Below are 22,493 nucleotides of genomic sequence, written 5' to 3'. Positions count from 1 at the left end.
CCAGAGACCCAGGACGGGTGTGGATGCAATGGGTAGGGCTGTACTTTCTCAGATGGGGCATGCTTGGGAACAAATGCAAGTAACAGAGGAGAGGAGAGGAGACAAAGAATTGCAGGAGTGGCTGCAGAGTTTGTGTCAGCTTGTTTGATGGGAAGGGAAGAGCAAAGAAGAAGGCTGGCGTGGGAAAGGCGAAGGAAAAGGTATCCTAAGGGAATGCGGATTTGGGGATCTATGAAAGATCCAGCCAGTGGCCAAGAATGGCTGCAGAAGTGAGGCTGGGACAGGGATGGAAAGAGTTTGAGCGGAGACGGCACGGACAGGGAGACAGCAGAGCCTATGGAGAAAAGAGGCATGGGAATCTGATGAAGTGGCAGGGACTAGCTGAGAGAAGTATGGCCCCAGAGAAGAGGCAGAGAGGCTTTCCTTGGCCAGAGAATGAAGAGAAGAAAGGGCTGGCAAGAGATAGGCAGCAAGAAAGGATGTGGTTATGAGAGGAGAATCAGGGAAAGGGACAGCCACCCACGGGACACAGACAGGGTGGCAGGAGGCACCCAGGGAGGATGGAGAGCAGAGGAGGGAGACAGGCTGGACAGCAACAGGGGACCAGGGAGGAGGGTGGCACCAGATTTGGAATGAAGGCCCTTAGAGTGCTCAGGCCTGCCTGCAAGGCTCGGCATGGGAAGGGCAACACAGAAAAGGGGTGGATGCCTATGGGCAAGGACAAACATATGCTCTTAAAACCTTGAATGTTGTTGCAAACGTACAAATTTTTGGCCAGGCTCTTTACCATGGATCCGCTGGGAAGGGTGGGTGTCTAGGATGGGGTTTGGCACAGGATTTGGGTCAGGGTGGGTGGGAGGGTAGGGAGGCTTTGGGTTTGAGGCCCATGAGCCTAGCTCCAGGTATCAAGAGGACATCTTACTGAACTGAGCAGGTGGAACATTCCATGTCTAGCATGTAAAGTGAAGATTGCAGTTTGGAGAGACCACTGAACCCACCTAGGAGGAATGAAAGCTGAAGGGAAGGGGAACGGACGGATAAAAAGCTGGCTTTTGTTGGAGAGGAGGAAAGACTTGAGGATCAAAGAGGTACTCCATAAGACACCTGTGCAGGAATCACAAATGGCAGGAGCGATTAACAAAGAGAAGGAAAAGGGACAATAGCAATCTCCCAGAAGACCACATTTGGTTCAAACATACTGACAGCTGCAAGAGGGTTGCCTTGGTTCAGGGGCTCAAGGGGGCTGGTGTAGGGTGAGGTCCTCTGGATGAACAACTCTCACATAGAGTGGGTTTGGGTCAGTTCTTGTATTGAGTAGTAAACAGGGAGGGAAACGTGGTTCCAGGAGGACAGTGCTGGTCTGCTGACATCCTTTCGTGAGGACATCAGATGGCCACCACTGGAACGCTGGGGCCTGACAGAGGGTGAGGCCCAGGGAGCGCAGGGGGCACCCACAGCAGTGATTCTTACCAGGGATGGGGGGTGGGTTCCACCCGACGGGGCTGTGGGCATGGCCCCAGGGAAGCCTGTCAGGACACGGGAGGGGAGCAGGGTTCTGCTCACAGACAGTAAACAACAGCAGCAAAGGGACCCAGAAGATGGTTCTGATAGGCCACCTGCGGGTCGTGCATCCTCGGGTGAGAATCACTGGTGGAAGGGCGAGAACGGAGGCTGGGCAGAGATGGGAGGGGAGGAAATGAGGCCTGTGAGTGGGGGTAGATGGAGGCATCAGAGTCGTGACTGTCAGAGCTGACTGAGGGTGACAGGGAGCCCAGGGATGCCGCAGAGAGGTGTCTGGAAGGATGAAGGCTGAATGGGGATTTCCTGTCAAGGTCAGGGAGGGCAGTGGCAGCACCATGGTCCCAGCTGAGCACTGAGGTGGAGGAGTGAGGCAGAGAGAGATGACAGTGCACAAAGGAAGAGGGTGGGCTGGGGGTAGGCAGAGAGCAGGGCCCATGGTCCAGGGGAAGGAAAGGCAGCAGCAGAGGGGCATGGGGCCAGTGCTGAAGGAGAGCTCAGGATGAGATGAGTGCTGAGGTGGGAGGTGGAGGCCGAGGGCGAGGAGGAGGAGGAGGAGGAGGAGGAGGAAAGAGTGACATAGAAGGGCTGCCTGGAAGAGAGAGCTGTGAGGCTGGGCAGTAAGTAGTTCAGGTTGTCAGCGGGCACGTATGGAGGAGATTGGGTGGGCATGTTGTGTAAGAATGAGAGGCAGATATTTCCAGAAGACAGAGAAACAGAAGAGGAAAAAGGAAAACAATACCAAAGTACAATAATATTGTAGCATACATGGGTACCCTGAAAATGTTGACTACCACCACGTGAACATGAAGAGATAACAAGATGTCTGTGGAAGGATCCCAAGGCAGTCTACTCTTGTTTCTCATGTAGTGGTACCTAGGCTTGCCTTGTACTGATAAATTCAGATAGCAGATGGAGTCAGTAAGTAGTGCCCTCTTGGAAGAAAGATGGAGGTAGTTCTAGAAGCAGTGAGGGCAGGTGACTAATGATGCAGCCCTGATGGAAGGATTTCTGAGTAAGCATATTAAGTGGGAGGTTAAAAAATATGATTCGACATTCAGGAGGTATCAGGCTCTCTGGAAAGTGACAGCAGGGTGAAATCCACGGGATTGCTGTGCAATTTTATATCTCTATTCAGTATGGCAAATAGCAGTGAAGAATGTAGCAGCACGAAGGTCACATTTAGAATTTAGTTCAGTTAGGTGAGTTGGTGGGAAGTGAAAGGGACAGGAAGGATAGAATCTTCTGAAATTCTGGGGGTTCTCCCTTGGTATGCAGTCAATGTGGAAAAGCAACAGTGGAATGCAGAACTCCCAAGCTGGGGGGTATTGTTAGATCTCACATGGTATGCTGTAAAGCTGCATTTCACAGCATACCATATGGGCAGTACAGGTAGAGAACATAATGTCTAAAAGAGAAGTAAGTAGGGAAAAACCTTGAATATGTTGTGGAAACTGCTTCCTTAAGTAGAACAACAGAAACAATAGTTATCAATGAACACTTTACACAGTTAGTGTCAACCTATGGGGATGTAGTGGTAGAAGTGTTTGGAGGTCAGGAATTGGAAACCCTACAGACAACTGTAAAATGACCAAACGTAAGAGTTGGACATAGGCTAAAGTATATTTAATGTGGTCTCCAACCAAATTAGCAGAGCCAAAATGGCACAGAAATACTAGTTAAACAATACGGGAGTTAGGGGACAGCATTTACTCCAAATAATGTTGGGAATTTGAAATTTAGAGTTGATAAGTTGGGTAGAGGATTATTCATTGAAATTTCATTCCAAGTATGGAATAAAAGAAAATAGGAAAAGCATCGAGAAATAATTTTTCAATTGGGAATCTTGTGGCTACTTGATAGCTCCATCAGATAATTATTTGATGAATGGGTAGTCAGAAGAATAAAAGTTCATATAGAGATAAATTTATGAAGTGGAATCTGAAAGGTTAGCTTGTTTAGCAATCCTTAGGAAATCAGTTCTTGATAGCCAAGGATGCAGTTGAGTATGTTAAAATCTAAGACAAGGACATGTTTGAGCACCGAGAGCAGGTAAAGGAAAAAGCTCACACATATTTATATTGATAATCCATTCACTGAGAAACAATGAGTGAACAGGGCCCAGGCAGCACCAATACAGGAGGGTTTTTTTTCCCCTAAGGCAAAAAGCAGAAATGAGTGCCTATGCATGTTTATGTTGCATTCTGGAGAAATGCGATCATTTAAGTAAGAATACCAGTAAAGACAGATTAGAGATAATGAAGATGATGAGGTCATCATGTGTCTCATCATCTGGAAGCATATCCAGTAAGACAGAACGATGGCTTCAAAAGGAATGACAGAAATTCTAGTCAGTTTAAGAAAAGGCAGGTTGTGTAAAGATTTATGAGGTGAATGAGGAGTTCTTTACTGAGAATTCAGTCAGATCCTGGGAATCCTGGCAGGTCTCATAATGGGTCAATTGTGGGAATATTAATTTTAAGGCCAGACTTAAATTCTAGTGATAACTAGACTGCCAATCCTGCTCTGTTCCTATTTGAGCAAAAATTCAGATTGAATGTTTATTTGGAAGAATGCAAAGGTTCATTAAGGGTTATTAATGTGGGTCCCAGTGAGTAGAGGTGAGTCAAAGTAAAAAACACTAAAGCAAATATTACTGAAAGTTGTGGATTTCATCAGAATGCCAAGAGTTCATACAGTCAACACTGAACAAAAATTAATGGATGGGACACTGGATATTCAGATAACAGTTCTAAGTCCACCCAATTGTTGCAAGAGCTAAAGTCAAGATGGCACTTCAAGGAAGTCTAGGCACAAAGTTCAGAATTGAAGTATATATAAAAGAGTTATGAATTGCTATATAGCAGGCAGTCTCCCTAATGAAAAAGAAAAGAAACACATACCTTATACTGTTGAAGTTGATCTTAGTATGAATGTTTCATATTGAAGACTGTTTTCAGAATAAGTTATTTGCCTTTGTTCAAAGGGTTCCAGATGATGGGACAGGTGATGCAATAAAGTACAACAAAAGCAATATGGATTTAGAATTGTTCTGAATAGGCAGTGAAATATAAAGGGGCATTAAAAAAGTCCAAAGTGGGGAGCAATGGCAGAACAGTATATACATAATACATATTGGTACTTGTGCAAGAACTATTTAGAGGGAAGAAAGTTGCTGAATAAGAATAGATGGTAAGAAGGAATACAGCCTTGAAGGTTTTTCTAAAACTTCATGGGTAAATGAGTAAGTTCTAGAGTACAAAAGATGGTAAGTAGAAGTAATTAAGTCAGAACTTACGATGTTGATAACTTTTTCAAGAAATGGCCCAATTTCTTGAGAGAAGATGTTAATGGTAATACTGTGTTTGGTTAAAGTAAATTCTTTCCAAAGGACTTTTGCACATTTATGAAGTAAGGGGAGTAGGAAAGTTTTAAGATTGTGTGAAGGAAGGTATAACTGATGGAACAACTTTTTGAAGGAAAGTGGAGAGTGTGGCTTTTGAACTATAGAAGCCTTGATTTTATTTATTTATTTATTTTTTTAAGCCTTGATTTTAAAGATAAAAAGGAGAGTGTAGGCAATTACATAATTAAACAAAATAGCATCTATTATTTACTATATGTCAAGCATCATACTTGGTACTTTATTTCATTTCATCCTTATAACAAACCTAACAGGCTTCACAGGTCAAATAACTTGTCCAAGATCACAGAGTCAGGGCCAGAATTAAAATCCTCTATGTATATATAAAACCTGTTTTTAAAAAAAGAAAAAAAAAACCCTGTTTTCCTTTCCGTATTGTTTTCAAATTGAGGGATTACCATATCCAAGACTTTCTATTTTTTTTTTCCTAAGATGAGAGGTAGAGGTGATAGATTTTGAGGTCACTGGTAAAGCTTGGAATATCTGTGATGGGAAAATGTAAACAGAAAAGAAAGAATGGATGAAAGACTCCCATTACCATCTATGCCCTGGTATTTCACTTATTCTGTTGTATAGTAAAGACTTTTGATTGGTCATGAACTAAAACTTGACATTTCTAGCAAAACTAAAGAATAGAAAGGAGTTTGTTTTCAAATAGGTATATAAAACTGATTATTAGCACAATTTAAAAAGTCCAAGTGTTGTGACAAGATTTCATTTTTCTCCAAGATGCACTAAGAGTTTATAACCATGTTCTATCACTGATCAGAAAATTCTCTAATTGCCAAAATTTTATACACAAAAATCAGAGTCCACAGCCAGCAGACCAAAGGTTGAAACCACTGGGCTAATTTGTTAAGATCTGTATTTATAAAGAAACTCCTTAGTGAAGAGGGATGAGAAAACTTCTTCTCTTCTTCCTCTTTTGGTGGAAATGTTTTCTATTGTTTTCCTGTAATATATGTAACTTCTGTAATTTCAATATTGTTGTTTTGTGTATTTTGGTATTGTGAAATTGTACTTACTAGATTCTGTTAATTCTACTCCCTGGGATGTGGGGCACCTGAGTTATCAGTTATCAGCATGAACCTGGGGAATGGGAGGAGCTAGTGTTCTCAGTTAGGAAGGGCTGAAGTTTTCGATGGGTTCAGCATTTCACCTCCCTCTGAAATTAAGTGGCAAAGTAGTGTCATCCCTTAAAAAAACAGAAACTTGGTGAGAAGTACAAAAGGAGGAATGAAACAAGAAGAACTGATAAAATGCAGTCTCCCAGGATGACGGCAAAAGCCACAGGGGTAGGCCCAGATACTAGTTTGGAAGAAGGATAAATAAAACTAGTCTACTTAAGAGTACAGCAAGCCTAATCAGTAGACACATCTAACTGCGGAGAAAAGCAGACCAGAAGAGAAAGTGAAGCTACAAGGGAATGGAACCAGAGAAACCTCACAAAGGGATACTGAGGTAACTGAAGGTGAAAGCCAGATGGCCTAAAGCTCAACAGAGAAATACCTGAGGCCAGATAGGAAAGTGCCTTCCCACCCAGGGGATAATGATCTAGGATGACGATAGGACAGAAGTGCAGTTCCACCGTGGGCCAGAGGGAACACCTGGATTCAAACTCAGCAATGGTGCCAACTTGAATCTACCTCGTGCCAGCGTCTGAGTAGCCTAGGTCCAGCATCCAACACAGATGAGACTGGGCGGGAACTCCCAGGAACCAACATCGAGAAAGGAGTTAGGACAGGGGTTATGAAAGAAAGCAGAGTCAGCCCCAAACGTAACTGAATGATGACCAGGGATAATTACTAGTATTTTTGTGATTTCTGGTAACTCTGTAACTTTCCCAATATTTGTTAATTTTGTTAACCTGTCTTTCCTGTACTTAAAATAAAGACTATTCAAAACATACGCTGATATGTGTGCTTATTTCTGTGTTAAGTGATTTACAGCTGTAGGTATTGTGCAGTGAATATGGGAGAGAAATCAAGTACAACAGATACTTGACATTGATAAGAGATGGATCACAAGATCTTCCCAAATCCCAAATTTGTACATCCTACTGTAGACACTAGCAGTTGGCTCTACTGGCCACATCCTTCCCAACCCCTCAATAACTGCACATGGGCCAAGTGAAGAATTACAAAATCTTTCTCAAATGTGGAACACACGGGTTAGGTAAGCTACTCATGAGCCTGAAACATACTTTCAAACACAAGCTTTATAACACAGGACCTTTAAAAATGTTTTTTAAAACGCCAATCATCTAGTAAATAACCAAGCTTTTCCAAATGCTCTAGAAAGAAACATCACTAGGTCATGAATCTTCCTAGGAGACATAAAACATATGAACCCTTACTAGTGGCTACATTTTTACAATAGAAAACCTGAGTTCCTTTTTGGACTACTAGTATATACATTTAGTTTATCTTTTAAGATTAAATCACCAGCAGATTTTACTCAGAGACTTTAGTTTTTAAATTAATATTTCTGTGACAGTAACCCAATTTTATAAACATATACATCATCATCATTACATTAAATTCTGGAAAAGAATCATATTCTTGAACCCTAAACATTTGTCCTGACATTTTACAAGCTCAAGAAGTAATGCATTCTTAATCATATGAGTATGTTCTTTTTCTTGTGGGTTAGTACCTGCTGTAGGGTCCTCATCAGGCAAACGAACAAGAGTGTAACATATTCCTGGTTGATTGTAAGTGAGGTTGGGGGCTGGGATACAACACAGCACTTCAAAGGAATCTGATGGTTCCATCTGCACCGTCACTTTCTCCAGTAACTGGTCATTGAGAGTATTGGTACAGTCGAACTGAAATGTCAGCAAATGAAAAAACGAAGGTTTCTTCTCATAATCTCATAATCTCAGGCTCAGCTCTGGAACACACTACCTTCCCTCTCTAAATAGCACTTATAGGTACCCTAAGATTTTCTTTCTTTCTTTTTTTATGTGGGGTGGGTGGTGGTCCTGGGAACCCAGGGAGGGCCTTGCACATACTAAGTACACATGTGCCATTGAGCTATACCCTCAATCCCACCCTAAGACTTTAATCTGGGCAACAGAGATAGTCTTATTTTTGAACTCTTCCTGTTTATATTATTCATCAGGTTTTTCTCTTTCCTGAAATTGTGCTCTACGAAACAAGATGGTATAAATCTGATGGCTGTCAAATATAAGTCCTTAAAATATATACATATAAGTTCTTTAAACAACTCATTTAATATACCTTGATGTTAAAAGCTGATTTTAAAACAGTCATACTTTATGTTGTTCAATTTCTTCAGATAGTTCAGTTTTATATTTTAAGAGTCAATAGTTACTTATCATATGAAGGGATCTTTATAGCTTTAGAAAGAAAACTAGAATTGCTGGGCCAGGGATTTAGCTCAGTGGTTCCACTGCCTGCCTCGCAAGCGCAAGGACCTGAGTTCAATCCCTGGTAACAAAAAAACAAAAAAACCAAAAAAAACAAAGAGAATTGCTAAATTAAAAAAAAAAAAGAGTAAGAGCTAGAATAATAAGCTAAAGGGGAATTATTTATTTATGTATTTATTTATTTATTTTTGCAGTACTGGGGATTGAACTCAGGATCTTGCACTTGCGAGGCAGTAGCAGTGCCACTGAGCTAAATCCCTGGCCCAGCTAAAGGGGAACTGATGTTTGTCTCCAAACATATCAGTTTATACTAAGTCTCTACAGGAACTAAGGGCACTTATCTTACCTGGAACACAATATGATTAGTAAACATGTGCTTGATACATCTAACAAAATATTCTGTTTCTGCTTCCGTCAGTTGAACAGGCTCCGAAGACTTGAACAAGGGTCCTAGGTTCATAAACTCGGGAATGGCAGCCAATTGTTCTACCAAGAAAAAAGAAAAGAAAGAAAGATATAAAGAAGACAAGGAGAGCTATGCTAAAATGTTTTAACTTCCATAAATGGAAAAATGTTTTAGTCCATAGTCTTAAAAACAGTGGAACATTCAACTAATATTCCCTCAAGTTTTAGCAAAATAATCTTTTAAGTTAGCAAGTTTATATACTGAATTACTAAAAGCAAAAGAAATGAAATTCTAACTTCTTAAAATTTGAATTCCCTTTGAACCAACAGTGCACAGACAGGAACAACATTCCCAGTTACTAAGTTAGCGATTGGGAATTGGAAAGTTTCATGAGCTCCAGGTAGCCCTAGCAACTATAACTTATGATCTTTTGCTATACAAAGATTTCCTGACTTGAGAATAAATCAAATTGAATAAAAGCAGTGGTCTTTATAATATAATGCCTAGGGATCAATGATTATTATTTCTACATATCAAATCATCATACCTTGGAAAATGTCTTGCCTGGAAGGAGCCAACTTTTCAGGCTTGGGAGCCACAAGTGTGATTTCTACAAAGACATATATAAACAATCAAGTTAGCTTCTCTCCACCACTGTGAGCTAAGAATGCAGATAGAAAGACATGGGCAAAAACTTCTAGCAGATAGATAATGAGCTATTGCTAAATAATACCAATAGTTTTTTGTCACCTTTTTTGTGGGTAGGAGGACATTCAAATGAAAATGAATTTAGTGGTCATAATGTTATTAAAAAAGTGGGCCTTAAAAATACAGCATTTGCTTTAAATACACTGAGATGTAAAAAAAATTACTCATAAAAGGAGAAACAATTTATAAAACAAATCTTACAATCAAAACAGGAAATATCACTTATAAAATACCAACAAAAAACCTTTGAAAATGTTGACTAATAAGCATATGATCTTTCATTCCCAGTTTTTCTGTGTTCTAACAACTAAATATTTTCTTCCCTTTTATTTCTTTTCCTTTTGAGTTTTAAGGTTAGAGATTCTTTGGAAATATTTTTAATGATCTTGTCCTACATTCTTTCAAGATAAATCTTCAACAGGCTTAATTAACTAAGAGACTGACAAATTCAGGAAATAAAAATTGGTGGTGACAGCACTGTACTGCTTGGAGATACACAGTGGCAACTAACTTCAAATGGTCTTAACACTTTGGATTTAAAAAAAAGAAAACACTTTCATACTGGGGCATGTTTCATAATGCTTTTATGCAAAAACCAGAAGCCTTTAGAAAATTCCTAATAAAAATATAATTTATCATATATCAAGTAAAAATTAAACAAAACAATTATTAGACATTTTCTTTTTCTAGTTTTATTTTCCACTTTGGATGATATGCTAATATTTAGTAGTTTTGCAAAACTTACCTGTATATAGAAAAACTAACAGAGTTAATTATCCCTTTTACCTGCTTTCTGTTCAAAGACAGGAGCCATAGCAAGCGGAATTGATTTCAGGTCAAAGGGCTTTTCTGAAGGTTCCAATGTATACTGGTGTAAGGCCTTTTCCATTCCTGGTACAGAGACTGTCAGACCTATTAAGTAGAGAAATCTCTTATTTTTGGCTTAAGAATCTGTTACAAAAATTTGTGTACAATTCTTTATGTAGATAAATATTTTCATTTGTCTCTGAAAAATACATAGGAGTTTTATTTCTGGGCCATACGGTATGTACATGTTTAACTGTATAATCTAATAAACTGCCACAAATTTGGCTAATAAAAAAAAAAGAGAAATCTCAGCATTATAATCTCTTGGCAATGATTTGTAATACTTATCTAAGCTTTTTGAAGGAAAAAAAGATAACCATTTTATAAACTAGGAAATTAAAAATAAAGGCTATTATATACAACTGCCTTATAAAATTATAAACTGGCATATTTCTTTTAAGGAAATATGGGAGCAGAGTTATAACATTTTTTAACAAAATGTAAGTACCTCTTAGTAAAGAAAAAACCTTAGCCACATGGGAGCAATGAGAGCCTAAGAAAAGAGAAGGATAGACCTATCCAAGAGGGTGATCAAGAAGAATCAAGAATAAGCAATATTCTTTGGGCCCTTGCATACTTTAAGAAATACTTTGTCACAGGCTGTTTCATAGGGTTTCCATTATCAAGTTAGAAAATATCCTTGTGAACACAAGTTCCCCTAGAAATGAAATTGCATTCAAAGAAAAACTAAGCAATTGCCTAGTATAGCCAGCTAATATACAAATCATCATGAACTATTATGTTCCAAGATACCATTTGGGGAACAGAAGTATATTTGTCTATGTCCCTGGCTCTCACTGACCATTGAAAATATACGTAGCATTCAGTGCCATCTGCCTCTGCTGTAGCACATTCAGATAGAAGGTAGCTCTGTCCCGTACTTCATCATCAGTATCCATCATACACCTGTCCAAGAGAAAAAGAATAGGCATGTTTCAGAATCCCAAAGATTTCCAATAGCTTCAATACCATAACTAAAGGTCATATGTTACTACCTTTATAAAACTACCATCATTGGCTCCTAAAGTTTTTGGAACGGTTCTGAATTACTAAAGAAATAATGTTACTGTGAATCACAAGTACTACATAAGTAGGCATTGAAGGAACTAGGAAGAACATGGTAAAATGAAATAGCAGTTTAGACTATTCTTGCATCTGCAATTACATGAACCTGGTATCTTTAGACTTCTCTAAAAAGTAATAAATGGAAATACTATACTTTCCAAGGATACTAAAAGGATAAATAGCATTCAGGATCCAGGCAGTGTTGTTGCTCAAATGGCAATTTGTTTTATTTAAACCAGACAGCTTTTAGCTTGTGATTTACCTGTTTCAATTACAAAGTGCAATCACACAGTATTTGCTAAAGCAAGTCTTTTCCTCATCCAATAGGGAATTACGTAGCCCACAAAAAGCTAACATTTTCACACTTGGTGTTATGCATCACCTAAGATTTCTTTGAATTTAGCACCTGTTCAACAAATTGAAGTACATTTTCATTATGATTCCAAAGTCACAGAGAAATCCAAACTCGAATTTTACATGTATATAGCACATAAATAATTACTAGAAAGAGAAAAAAATGTCATTTACCCCTGACTTACTCTATCAGCTCTATTCTTAGTACAATGAGGATTTCACTATTTTTAGCCATATAGAATTCTTATTTATTTTTTTTAAAGATACTCCTTTTCTTACCTTTGTAAGAGTACAAGGATGCTCGGGAGAAGATTCTCATTCTGAGCCCCAAATTTAGCCAGAGCACTCACAGCAGCTATTATGAAGCATAAAACAAAGCAACATAAATATTGGCCTCTTAGAATTAAACAGAGAGCAGTCCATGTCCAGGGGAGAGAAAATCTCTTGTTTTATTGAGTGTTCCTTAATCTTATTCCTTTGATACATTTAAGCATAGACAGAATTCTGAAGGCTGTAGACAGCCCTAAAAAGGAAAATCCTCCATGTACTGAGGAAGAAGAATCATGCATATTTTCTGTATGAGCTATGTCTCTACCCTACTACTTCTTATATATCATCTGATGTGATTAAGTTCTAATTCAAACAACTAGCCCCAGGGCTGGGGATTTAGCTCAGTGGTTCTGCCACCTGCCTCATAAGTACAAGGTCCTGAGTTCAATCTGTGGTACCAAAAAAACCCCCAAAAAACCACAACTAGCCCCAACTATAAAGAAGAAACTCTATTATTAAAATTTCTTTCATTCAATAGATTCACTGTTAATTTAACTTCTATGAGTAACTGTGGTATGTACTGGGGGTAGAAAGATAAAAGACATGGTTTCCGACTTTAAAGTTACACTCCAATTTTAGTACATGTGCTGCCGAAACGAGCACTAAAGTTACACTCCAGTAGGAAAGACAGGCAAGTAAAGAAAGAATTACAATGCAGCATAGTAAGTTCTAGGTAGAATTATATTCAGGATGATAAGTGAGTATAGAAAAGAGACTTTATATCAGATCTGATAGAGGAGAAGACAAGCAGGTGACACTTATTACTTGAGCTAAAATTTTAAAAGTAGTGGTGGTCAGAGAGGAAAGGAAAAGATTAGAGGTAGAGAGAACAGTAAGTACACATGCCCCCTGCATGCAGCAGAAAACATGGTATATTATCGGACCCAAGTGAGCAAGGCTGAGCATAAAACCTGTGTTGGAGAACAAAGGAGTCAAAGTGAGAGACCAGAGACAAAAAAGAAGTCAAGTATGGTTCAACCTCCAAGTTGTTATTAAAGGACATTAGTTTTTTGTTGGTTTTTTTGGTACCAGGGATCAAACTCGGGACCTTGTGCTTGCAAGGCAGGCGGCGGAACCACTGAGCTAAATCCCAGGCCCTAAAGGACATTAGATATGAGGTAAATTTTTGTATTTTAGCATTGTGGAGAATGGACTGGGTACATGTGAAACTAAGAACAGTCAAACCACTTAGGTATCTGAAATTGATGAGACCCTAAGTCAGCACCCATGTCAATAGAGACAAGAGAATGAAGAAATATAAGAAAGCAGAATTGACAGGACTTTGCTAAAGAATGAACAGGGTTATAAAATGGTGGAATAAATGTCTGTTTCAACAGCTGACTGTATAACAAAGGTGAGAATGTCAGTTTGAGTTAGTCTGAATTTCAGATTGAATATGAAGTGCAGTAGGAAAGACAGATATGGTAGTTCAGGAAAAAGACATGATAGAATGTCTTACCATATCAACAGAGCTCTGAAAATAATCACCAGGAAGAATGTGTATGCTGAAATGACAAAATCCTAAGAACTAATATTTAACGGAATGAACTTTGAAAGAGAAACTCTCTAAGACTGAGGAATTACAGAAAAATGTAGGCCATTGTGAGCAGGGCATGGTGGCACACCCCTGTAATCCCAGCACTTGAGAGGCTGAGACAGGAGGATCACTGCAAGTTTGAGGCCAGACTGGGCTACATAGTGAGTTCAGGGCCAGCTGGAACTACAAAGGGAGACCCTGTCTCAAAAAACCAAAAAAAAAAGTAGGCCATTGTGAAAACCAAAGGAAGAAAGAATTTCATGAAATGCTTAGTCAGCAGCACATCAAACTGAGACGTGAACAAAGGTAAGAACATTAAAGTGTCCAACTTAATTTTACTAATTTATAAGGAATTCTTTTAAAGTTTCAGAGGATTTTTAAGGGAGAGGGCTAAAAGAAAATGGAAAAGAATTCAGAGATAGCTAGTAATGGCTACTTCAAGTTTATCTCAGAGGGGAAAGAAAAGTAATCAGTACTTAATGAGAGACAAAGGATTACAGGACAGATTTGGACCTGTTCATATGGTACTAGGGACTGAACTCCTGACCTTGCGCTTGGGAGGCAGGCAGCGGAACCACTGAGCTAAATCCAAAGCCTGGACCTGACCTGTTCATATGCTAAGGAGAAGCAAAGATGAGAGAGGAAGAGTTCTCTAAAAGTGCACATACAGAGACACATCCAAACACAAATTCTACATACATTCATACCTACAGCTATAAATGAAAAAATGGAGAAGCCACCAAAGTATTCCCATGATACTAAAAGTCAAGGATTATTTGTCTCCAAGACCAAAATCTGGATGGAAATTGGAGTGCAGAGAAAGTGTATGTACTGTGTCTGGGCCCAAGGAAAGTCCCAAGATTTTACCATCAAACAGATTTTACAACTTTATTTTCAACTTTTTTTTTGGTACCGGGGATTGAACTCAGGTCCTTGCACTTGCACAGCAGGTGACGAAACCACTGAGCTAAATCCCCGGCTATTTTCAACTTCTTTACCACCTTCTTGAGTTATATATTTCAGAACATCAGCAGTGACATCATTGTCAATGTTCCCATGACTTACCAGCTCTGATGGCCTCATTCTCTAGGACAACCCGATTAAAAATGAAGCGGATGTATTTAGAGGGGACAGGTGTTCTGGGACCCTCTTTGCCCAACAAGTGTAGAATCTTAGTAGCCAAAACAGTGTGTTCACAATCCTCAATAAATTCACAAAGGTGGGCTAGACCTGCTTCTTTACTGTCTGGGTTTTCTTCCACAATGGTGATTATGCAGTCCACAATGGCCCGCTTGTATTCAAAGCCTCCCTGGCAAAAAAAAAAAAAAAAAAAGATAAAACTTCCATTTGTTATAAGGATACTTTTTAGAGAAATGCTTATACTCTGAGACACATGCTTATAATATTCAAATTTAAATTTCTCTTTTATTAAAAAAACAAACATAGGGCTTTTTTTCCCTCCAAATGGGAAAACAAATAATACCATAGCATGTTTAGTAATTAGACAGCAACCAGAATTAAAAGTATGCTATTTGAGAAGCATACTGAGATGATAAATAAATGTAATGAAAACATCACGATATTTAATAGTGATCATGAGAATTTAAAAGAGCAACCTGCTATGGTTAAGGAGTGTTCTACCTACGTCATCTCGGAGCATGTTGGAGAGGAAAGTCATCATGACACTGTGCTTCCGGGGATACTTCTGACAGAGAGCACTAATTGCCTGTACAACCACCACCTGCAGATAAACAGAAGAACATTCACCTTAGAATGACTGTGTGACCCCCACTTATGGTACAAAAAACACAGAGCCTAGCATGTTGGTGCACACTTGAAATCCCAGCTACTTGCGAGGATGAAGTAGGATTCCAAGTTTGAGGCCAGCCTGGGCAACTTAAGTCAGACCCTGTCTCAAAATTTAAAAAAAAAAATTTGTAAAAGGATGGAGGTATAGCTCAGGGGCAAAGCACTCCTGCATTCCATCCCCACCACTGCTATCTCTCTCACACACTCCACAGAGAGAAGACACAGACAGAAAAACAGACAGACAAAGAGACAGAGACAGAGAGAGAATAAATGCACCTTCACAACATTAGCTACTAGACATACTTTCTCTGTGATTTACTGTAAGCTAAGAAAGTGTTGTAGTTGCCTAAAATTGCAGTAATAGTTCTTCATAAAAGATAAGCAATGATACCCCCCAAAGAAAGTAAAAAGCAATAGAAGAATAAAGTTCATTCAGTAGATTCCAACTCTCTGCCCCAAGCAAATAGGCACATAAAAATTCTGGGACACTTTTTTTTTTTGGTACTGGGGGTTGAACTCAGGACCTTGCGCTTCTGAGGCAGGCAGCGGCACCACTGAGCTAAATTCTTAAAATGAAGAGTAATATAAAAAGTTTGAACAGACTGATTCTCATATAGGAAACAGACAAAGCTATCCAAGAATGATTTGATAAGATGACTTGTAGGGGGATGTTATCATAACTTTAAAGACCAATGTCAAGAAGTATAAAAGGTGTGAGATTTTACCCTAATTGCAGCTGACAATTTAACCTGCCACAATATCATGGGCTCTTGGCACAAAACAAGACTCCTGAGTCAAAGATGAAAGACGGTACATTACAGTAAAAGCAGTGGCCAGAGTATCAGCATTTTGGGGTTAGTTTCCTCAGTATCAAATCCTGAAGGGCAAATGCAAAGAGAGCCAGATAATACCTAGATGTACAATGGATTGTACTACAAGGTAAGGACCATGAGGCATGGAACCTGACCATTTTACCATGGGCAGCAAGCACACCTTTCCTTGGTTCTGTTTGTTTGTTTGTTATTTTAGAGACAGGGTCTTGCTCTATAATTCAGACTGGCTTTGAACTTACTATGTGGTCCAGCCTGGCCTCAAACTGGTGGGATCCTCCTGCCTCAGCCTCCAGAGTGCTGGGATTATAGGTGTGAGCCACCATACCAGGCTACTTTCCTTGGTTCTTAAGGAAAATATTACTAGGCTAGATAATAAGCATGCTTGCTTTTTGCTTCCCAAGGAGCTGGAAGGCAGCATCCCCTTTACTTTAGAAGGAGACACTATTATCTTCTAAGGCTGGATGATATCTTGTGTTACACAGAGGGAACAAAAGGGAGAAAGTAGGGGAAAAAAGGCAGTTAGTGCATAACTAGCAAGATGTGCAGAATGCAAACAGATCCAAGGGGAACTGAGACCTAACTCCCCAAAACCAGCTAGCACCAAATCTATGCACAATACACTGTTTCAGAGAATAGAAAATGAAAAAAATGTCCATAATCTTTTAATGAAGCAATGATACCTAAACCTAAAAAAGTCAGCATATATGCACAGAAAGAAAAATTAGACTGAAATAATTTATAAATATTAATGTAAAAATTCTAATATATTAGCTAACAGACTAATGCTACATTAAGAGTAATACATAATGATAAAATAGGATTTATATCAAGAATGCAAGGATGGTTTACTATTAGAAAATTAATATAAATCATCTTATTAGTCTAAGGAAAAAAACTGTATTATATTCAAAATGGTGAAAAGCTTTTGATAAAATTGAAATCATTTCTAACACAAATTCTTGAAAAATGGGAATGTATGGATACCTCCATAATGTTACTATATACCCCAATTGTGATGCCAGCACATTACTTAACAGGGCACTCCAAGAGGTATTCTCATGAACGTCAGAAGCACTATCAGGACACTACCACCTCCATTATCATTTAACAATATTCTGGAGCTATTAAGCAAGAGAAAACAATTAAAATAACAGGAATTGGAAAAAACAAAAAATTTACTATATTTTAAGATGACATGACAGAATAACTGAAAACCTCAGAGAATCAATAATAAAACTACTCAGTAAAATAATTCAACAAGATATAAAATTAACATAAAAATAACAGTATTTATATACATGAATAATAACTAGAAGACATAATGGCCTTTAGGGGGAGGGAGATAAAGACAGGCTGGATAACAGGTACCAAAACAGCTACACAGAAGGAATAAATTCTAGTGTTCTACAGTACGGTGAGTGACTATAGTTCACAATAACCTATAATATATTTTATAAAAAACTAGAAGAGAGAAGCTCAAAGGCTCCAAACATAAAGAAATGTTAAGGAGATAGGCTAATTACCCTGACTTATTGGTACATACTATATATGTGTGTTGAAACTTGACACTGTGTCCCATAAATTAGTACACTTATTACATGCTAAACAATTTAAAAATTCATAGTAGCAACAAAAGGATAAAATATTTAAGAATAAGCATTTAGAAAATATCCAAGGCATATATAAAAATTCTTAGAAGGCACAAAAATAGATTTGAACAGATGAAAAGACATCCCTTGTTCTTGGTTATGATGTCTCAACATGATCAAGATGGCTGTTCTTCACTACACTAACTTACACATTTAATGTGATCTCAATAAAAAGGCCAGTGAGATTTTTCATTAAAATAGAAAAGTTGATACTAAAATTCATAATGAAAATAAACATGCACTAATACTCAGGAAAACAATAAAAGTAAAGAGCTGTAATGGAGGGACTAACAGATATTAATACAGCATACAAAGCTCCCATATTTAAAACTATATGACAATGGTGTATAAACAGATAAAGCCAACAGAACAGAAAGCCCAGAAATAGACCTACATAGGTATGGAACTTTTACTATATGAAAAGGATGATATCTTATATCACTGGGACAAAGATGGTCTTTTAAATAAAATTTTGGGAAGCAACTAAATAGTTATGGGAAAAGGATAAGATCACATCTGTTTCTCACACCATGTGCAGTAATAAAATCTAATGGATTAGGGATCTAAATGTAAAATATGAAAGTATAAGTGCATTACAATAAAACATGGGGTAAAATCCTATATAATCTGAAGAGAAAGGCTTTCTAACAATGACTCACAAGTTAAGCATAATAGAAGACTGATAAATTGGAGTACATAAAAATAAACTTTTACATGAAAAAACACATCACAAGAAAAACCAAAAGAGAAACGACAAACAGGGAGAAAATATCCATAACATGTTTCATAGATGAAGAGCTAAAACTTTTGTTTTGCTTTGTACATTTAGGACTACAATTCACCGGGAATTGATTTCTGTGTATGGTGTGAGGTAGGGTTAAGGATTTACTTTTTTCTCTCATGGATATCTAATTGATGAACTTTCATAATTTTTTTCCCATAAATTTATTGGTACATTTTAGGTATACATTATGAACACATTCATCATTGGGAATTTGTACCTGTACATGATATATCTTGGACCAAAATGTATAATAGATGATGTGAAATAGGAAGAAAAGGAAAAGGAAAAGGGAACTAGGGAGGAGGGTGGGAGAAAAGAAAGTTGGGAAAGAAAAATGAGAAAAGAAGGAAAAAATGGAAACAAATCTTTCATAATGTTTTAATAACATTTTTATGTTAACTGACACAATGAATGTCTGAATGCAAAGATGTCAGAAAAGGCAATTTTTTTAACAAGTCAAAACAAGAGGCCAAAGTCTTAAGCCGACCTTCATCTGCTTAAGGTTACAAACATCAAAGTGTTAGGTAGCAGATATAGAAGCAAAATGGATGCATTTAAAATTAGAAAATCTAGTTTTTGGTCTTGGCTGTGCTGCTAACTCACTATCTGACTTTAGTAGTTAAGCCAGTCACCTTTCAACGCTAAATTTTTCACCATTGACAGAAAATGGACAAAAGAGCAGTCTGAATAACAGCCATTTTTTGTTTTTATTTTGGTACTGGGGATCAAACTCAGGTCCTTGTGCCTGCACAGCAGGCGACAAAACTGCTAAGCTAAATCCCCGGCCCCTTGTTGAAGAATATGAGAGACAGAGTAGTAACTATTTATCTATGAATATGAAGATTTACATTGATAAGTTTTTGAGTGATACAATATTTGATATAACTCAAACTTTAGGATGCATCCCTGACTCCTTAAGCTTGCTTCCCAACAACAGGTTCTCAGTATCTGAAATTCCTGCCTTTTGTCTTTCTCGGTCATACCCCATGCTTCCTTCTCAGCAATGATCCCTCTCCTGAATATTTTTACCATTTCCTTACTTTTCTTCTGTTTATTAAATGTATTCACAAGCAACATACATAATTTAGTTTTGCTTGTTTTTTAGTACTTATATGAATGTTACAAAATCTGCATTTTGATCAACATGGATATTTGCAAAATTTAACATATATCATCACTGAAATGATTTTATGGTTCCACAAATGGAATTGTAAGTTTCTCGCCCTCATATTCTCAGATCTTAAGTTTTACTAAATATTGATGGATACAGGGGTGTATAAAGATTTCTATTGCTCTACATCCTCATTAACAATATTATGGTGTACATGAACATTTTAAATTTCTAAAACTGAAGCCACTAAACTATAACCCAATCTTGCCTACATCCCACTTTTGAGAGCTAAGAAGTTTTTTAAATTTTTAAAAAGTTATAAAGAAACAAAGAATACACAACAGACAATGGAGGGCCCTAGAAAGCCTAAATTTTATTTTATGGCCCTTTGGAGAAAAGTTTGCCAATTTCTGTTCTAAAACATTATCCTGGGCCGGGGATTTAGCTCAGTGGTTTTGACGCCTGCTACGCAAACACAAGGACCCGAGTTCGATCCCTGGTACCAAAATAAAAATAAAAATAAAAAAATTTAAAAATAAAACATTATCCTTACCAAACCTACTTTCCCATAATCCCAGCTGCAAAAACAACTTTCGTAACTTCAAAGTTCCCCAAGGATAAAAAATGTGCACTTAAATATACAGGCTAGGCTTGTTTTTTAAGTCCTGAAACATACCAAGTACAGAGTAATAGGGCCAATTATACTACATGGCAGAGAAGAATAAAACAATAAAATGTTTCTATTTTTATTCTTTGAACTGGAATTTATTATTCTTTTGATTATCTCTAACATACCCTTACTACTTCTATACTCAATACTGTCATAGAAGTACTAGCTAATTTAATAAGGCAAGAAAAAAAGAAACATTTGGATTGAAAATAAAAGAAGCAAAACTGTCTAGTTACAGAGGACATGATTATTTATACAGATAATATTAAGGAATGTATTTAACAATAATTAGAACCAATAAGACAATTCAGCAAGGTCACAGGATGCCAAGTTAATATGGAAAAGTTTAGTAAGAGATGTGCACATACTATGAATAAACAATTAGTTATGTACTTTTCAAACAAAGATGCCAAAGTACTCTGAAGGTGAAAAAAAGTCTTTTCAACAAATTTTACTGAAAAAACTGGTTATGAATATAGAAAACACTTAACTTATCACACAAACATTAATTCAAGATGGACCAAAATATAAAAGCTAACCCCAAAAGCATTTAAAATAAAACATGAGAGAAGATCTTTATGACTTGGAGGTAGGTAAGTTATTTAGATAAAACATAGCACTAAAGAAAAAAATGGATACATTAGACATTCTAAAAATTTTTAATTTTTTTCTCCTCAAAAGACACCATTAAGAAAATAGAGAAAAAAAGAAAATAGGCAACCTTTAAGAAGAAAACAGTCAAGTTTAAACTCTTACCTTGAACTCATCTGAAATTTCAGACACAAAAGATGATATCTGCTTCATAAGCCTATCTACACTGCTCTCACTTCCTGTTTTAAGCAGTGTGGTAATGGCAAGGGTTGCAATACTTCTGTTTGAATCTGTGATTAAGTTTTCTAAGTCCAGATTGCAGGCAGTAACAGCAGAAGGGTGCTTCATTGCCACCTTGTGGAAGGGCAAGAAAACAGAAAAAGTAAGCACACTACTGTTGGTAAAGGGCAAAACTTAAATTTTAATTAAGTGCCAATCTAAAGGGTACAGGATAGGTTAAATATAATTGTTTTTAATTAATAAGGTATATCATTTGATAAATTATTAATTACCACAGTATTGTATAACCTTCATAACAATATCACAGTCTTTTATTATAGACCTGTATTTCCTTACAGCACATGTATGTCTACTCTATCAAATGTTAGGATCTTTGAGACAGGACTTACCATGGTAAAACTGCTCAATAAAGACTGCTAATAGCAATTAGAAAACAATTCTGCAATTAGCAGGCTTTTGCGTGCGTGCGTGTGTGTGTGTGTGTGTGTGTGTGTGGTGCTGGGGATGAACCCAGGGCCTCATGCATGTTAAGTAAGTGCTCTAGTCCTGAGCTGCACTCTAGCCCTACTTCTGTAATAATGCAAAACTGGATGGCCCTGGCCACAGATGGTGCCACCATTCTTAAGCTCTCTCGCTGGTGCTGATGGTGTCCTGCTTCTTCCCACCCTACACTGGTAAAGAATCCCTAACCTAAGATCCTGAAAGCATGGTAACACCCTGCAAAACACTTTCGTAACAATACACAGAGAAAGACATGGCAAAACATACCCCAAGCTAATGAAAAACTCAAGTCTCCCGCTGGACAGTGATGTGGAGATGGAGAAAAGCCTGTAGTACTAGAGGAAAAGCAAGGCTGGTCCTGCCCTGCTGCCTCATGTGTTCTGTACCCTAAAACCAGACCTGCACCTGGACCTTTGTGTGCTCATCTCTTAAGTGGGGTGCTTCCCTCCCCGCACCTCCCTTGGCAGACAGTCTCTTGAGCATTGTGGCTTTTAGGCAGCAGTGAGGACCCAGAGCCAGACTTTCCAAGGGACACCAGCCATCCTGGGTGACAAGGACCCCAAATCTGCATCTCTCCCCTTCCCTTAAGAAGGAGATGACCAGAGGCATCCCCTTCACGGACACGAGCACATCAGCAAGCCCTATGAAAGTGAAGTTTTCTAATAAAATAAATTTGCTTGTTCAGTCTGTTTTCTGTAACTTTTG

At 37.9% G+C, this 22,493-nt stretch overlaps 1 protein-coding gene across 2 annotated transcripts in view; it reads right to left on the bottom strand.

Moving 5' to 3' along the window:
* The window catches only part of Copg2 (coat protein complex I subunit gamma 2), a 124,612-nt gene that overhangs the window by 35,998 nt on the left and 66,121 nt on the right, over nucleotides 1–22,493 (bottom strand). For both annotated transcript variants that reach the window (XM_004856323.3, XM_021237587.2), the window contains exons 12-20: nucleotides 21,213–21,401; nucleotides 15,246–15,341; nucleotides 14,666–14,909; nucleotides 12,013–12,088; nucleotides 11,117–11,220; nucleotides 10,234–10,359; nucleotides 9,287–9,349; nucleotides 8,680–8,819; nucleotides 7,598–7,769 (exon numbers count right to left, since the gene is read on the bottom strand). In XM_004856323.3, the coding sequence (XP_004856380.1) occupies nucleotides 7,598–7,769; nucleotides 8,680–8,819; nucleotides 9,287–9,349; nucleotides 10,234–10,359; nucleotides 11,117–11,220; nucleotides 12,013–12,088; nucleotides 14,666–14,909; nucleotides 15,246–15,341; nucleotides 21,213–21,401 (1,210 nt within the window). The remainder of the gene's footprint in view (nucleotides 1–7,597; nucleotides 7,770–8,679; nucleotides 8,820–9,286; nucleotides 9,350–10,233; nucleotides 10,360–11,116; nucleotides 11,221–12,012; nucleotides 12,089–14,665; nucleotides 14,910–15,245; nucleotides 15,342–21,212; nucleotides 21,402–22,493) is intronic.

This window comes from Heterocephalus glaber, unplaced genomic scaffold, assembly GCF_053883595.1.
Source record: "Heterocephalus glaber isolate CG9 unplaced genomic scaffold, H.glaber_assembly_v1.0 deba00000546, whole genome shotgun sequence".
Lineage (NCBI taxonomy): Eukaryota > Metazoa > Chordata > Mammalia > Rodentia > Bathyergidae > Heterocephalus > Heterocephalus glaber.
The sequence above is the reverse complement of the archived record's forward strand: the minus strand, read 5'-3'. Positions and strand labels throughout refer to the sequence as shown.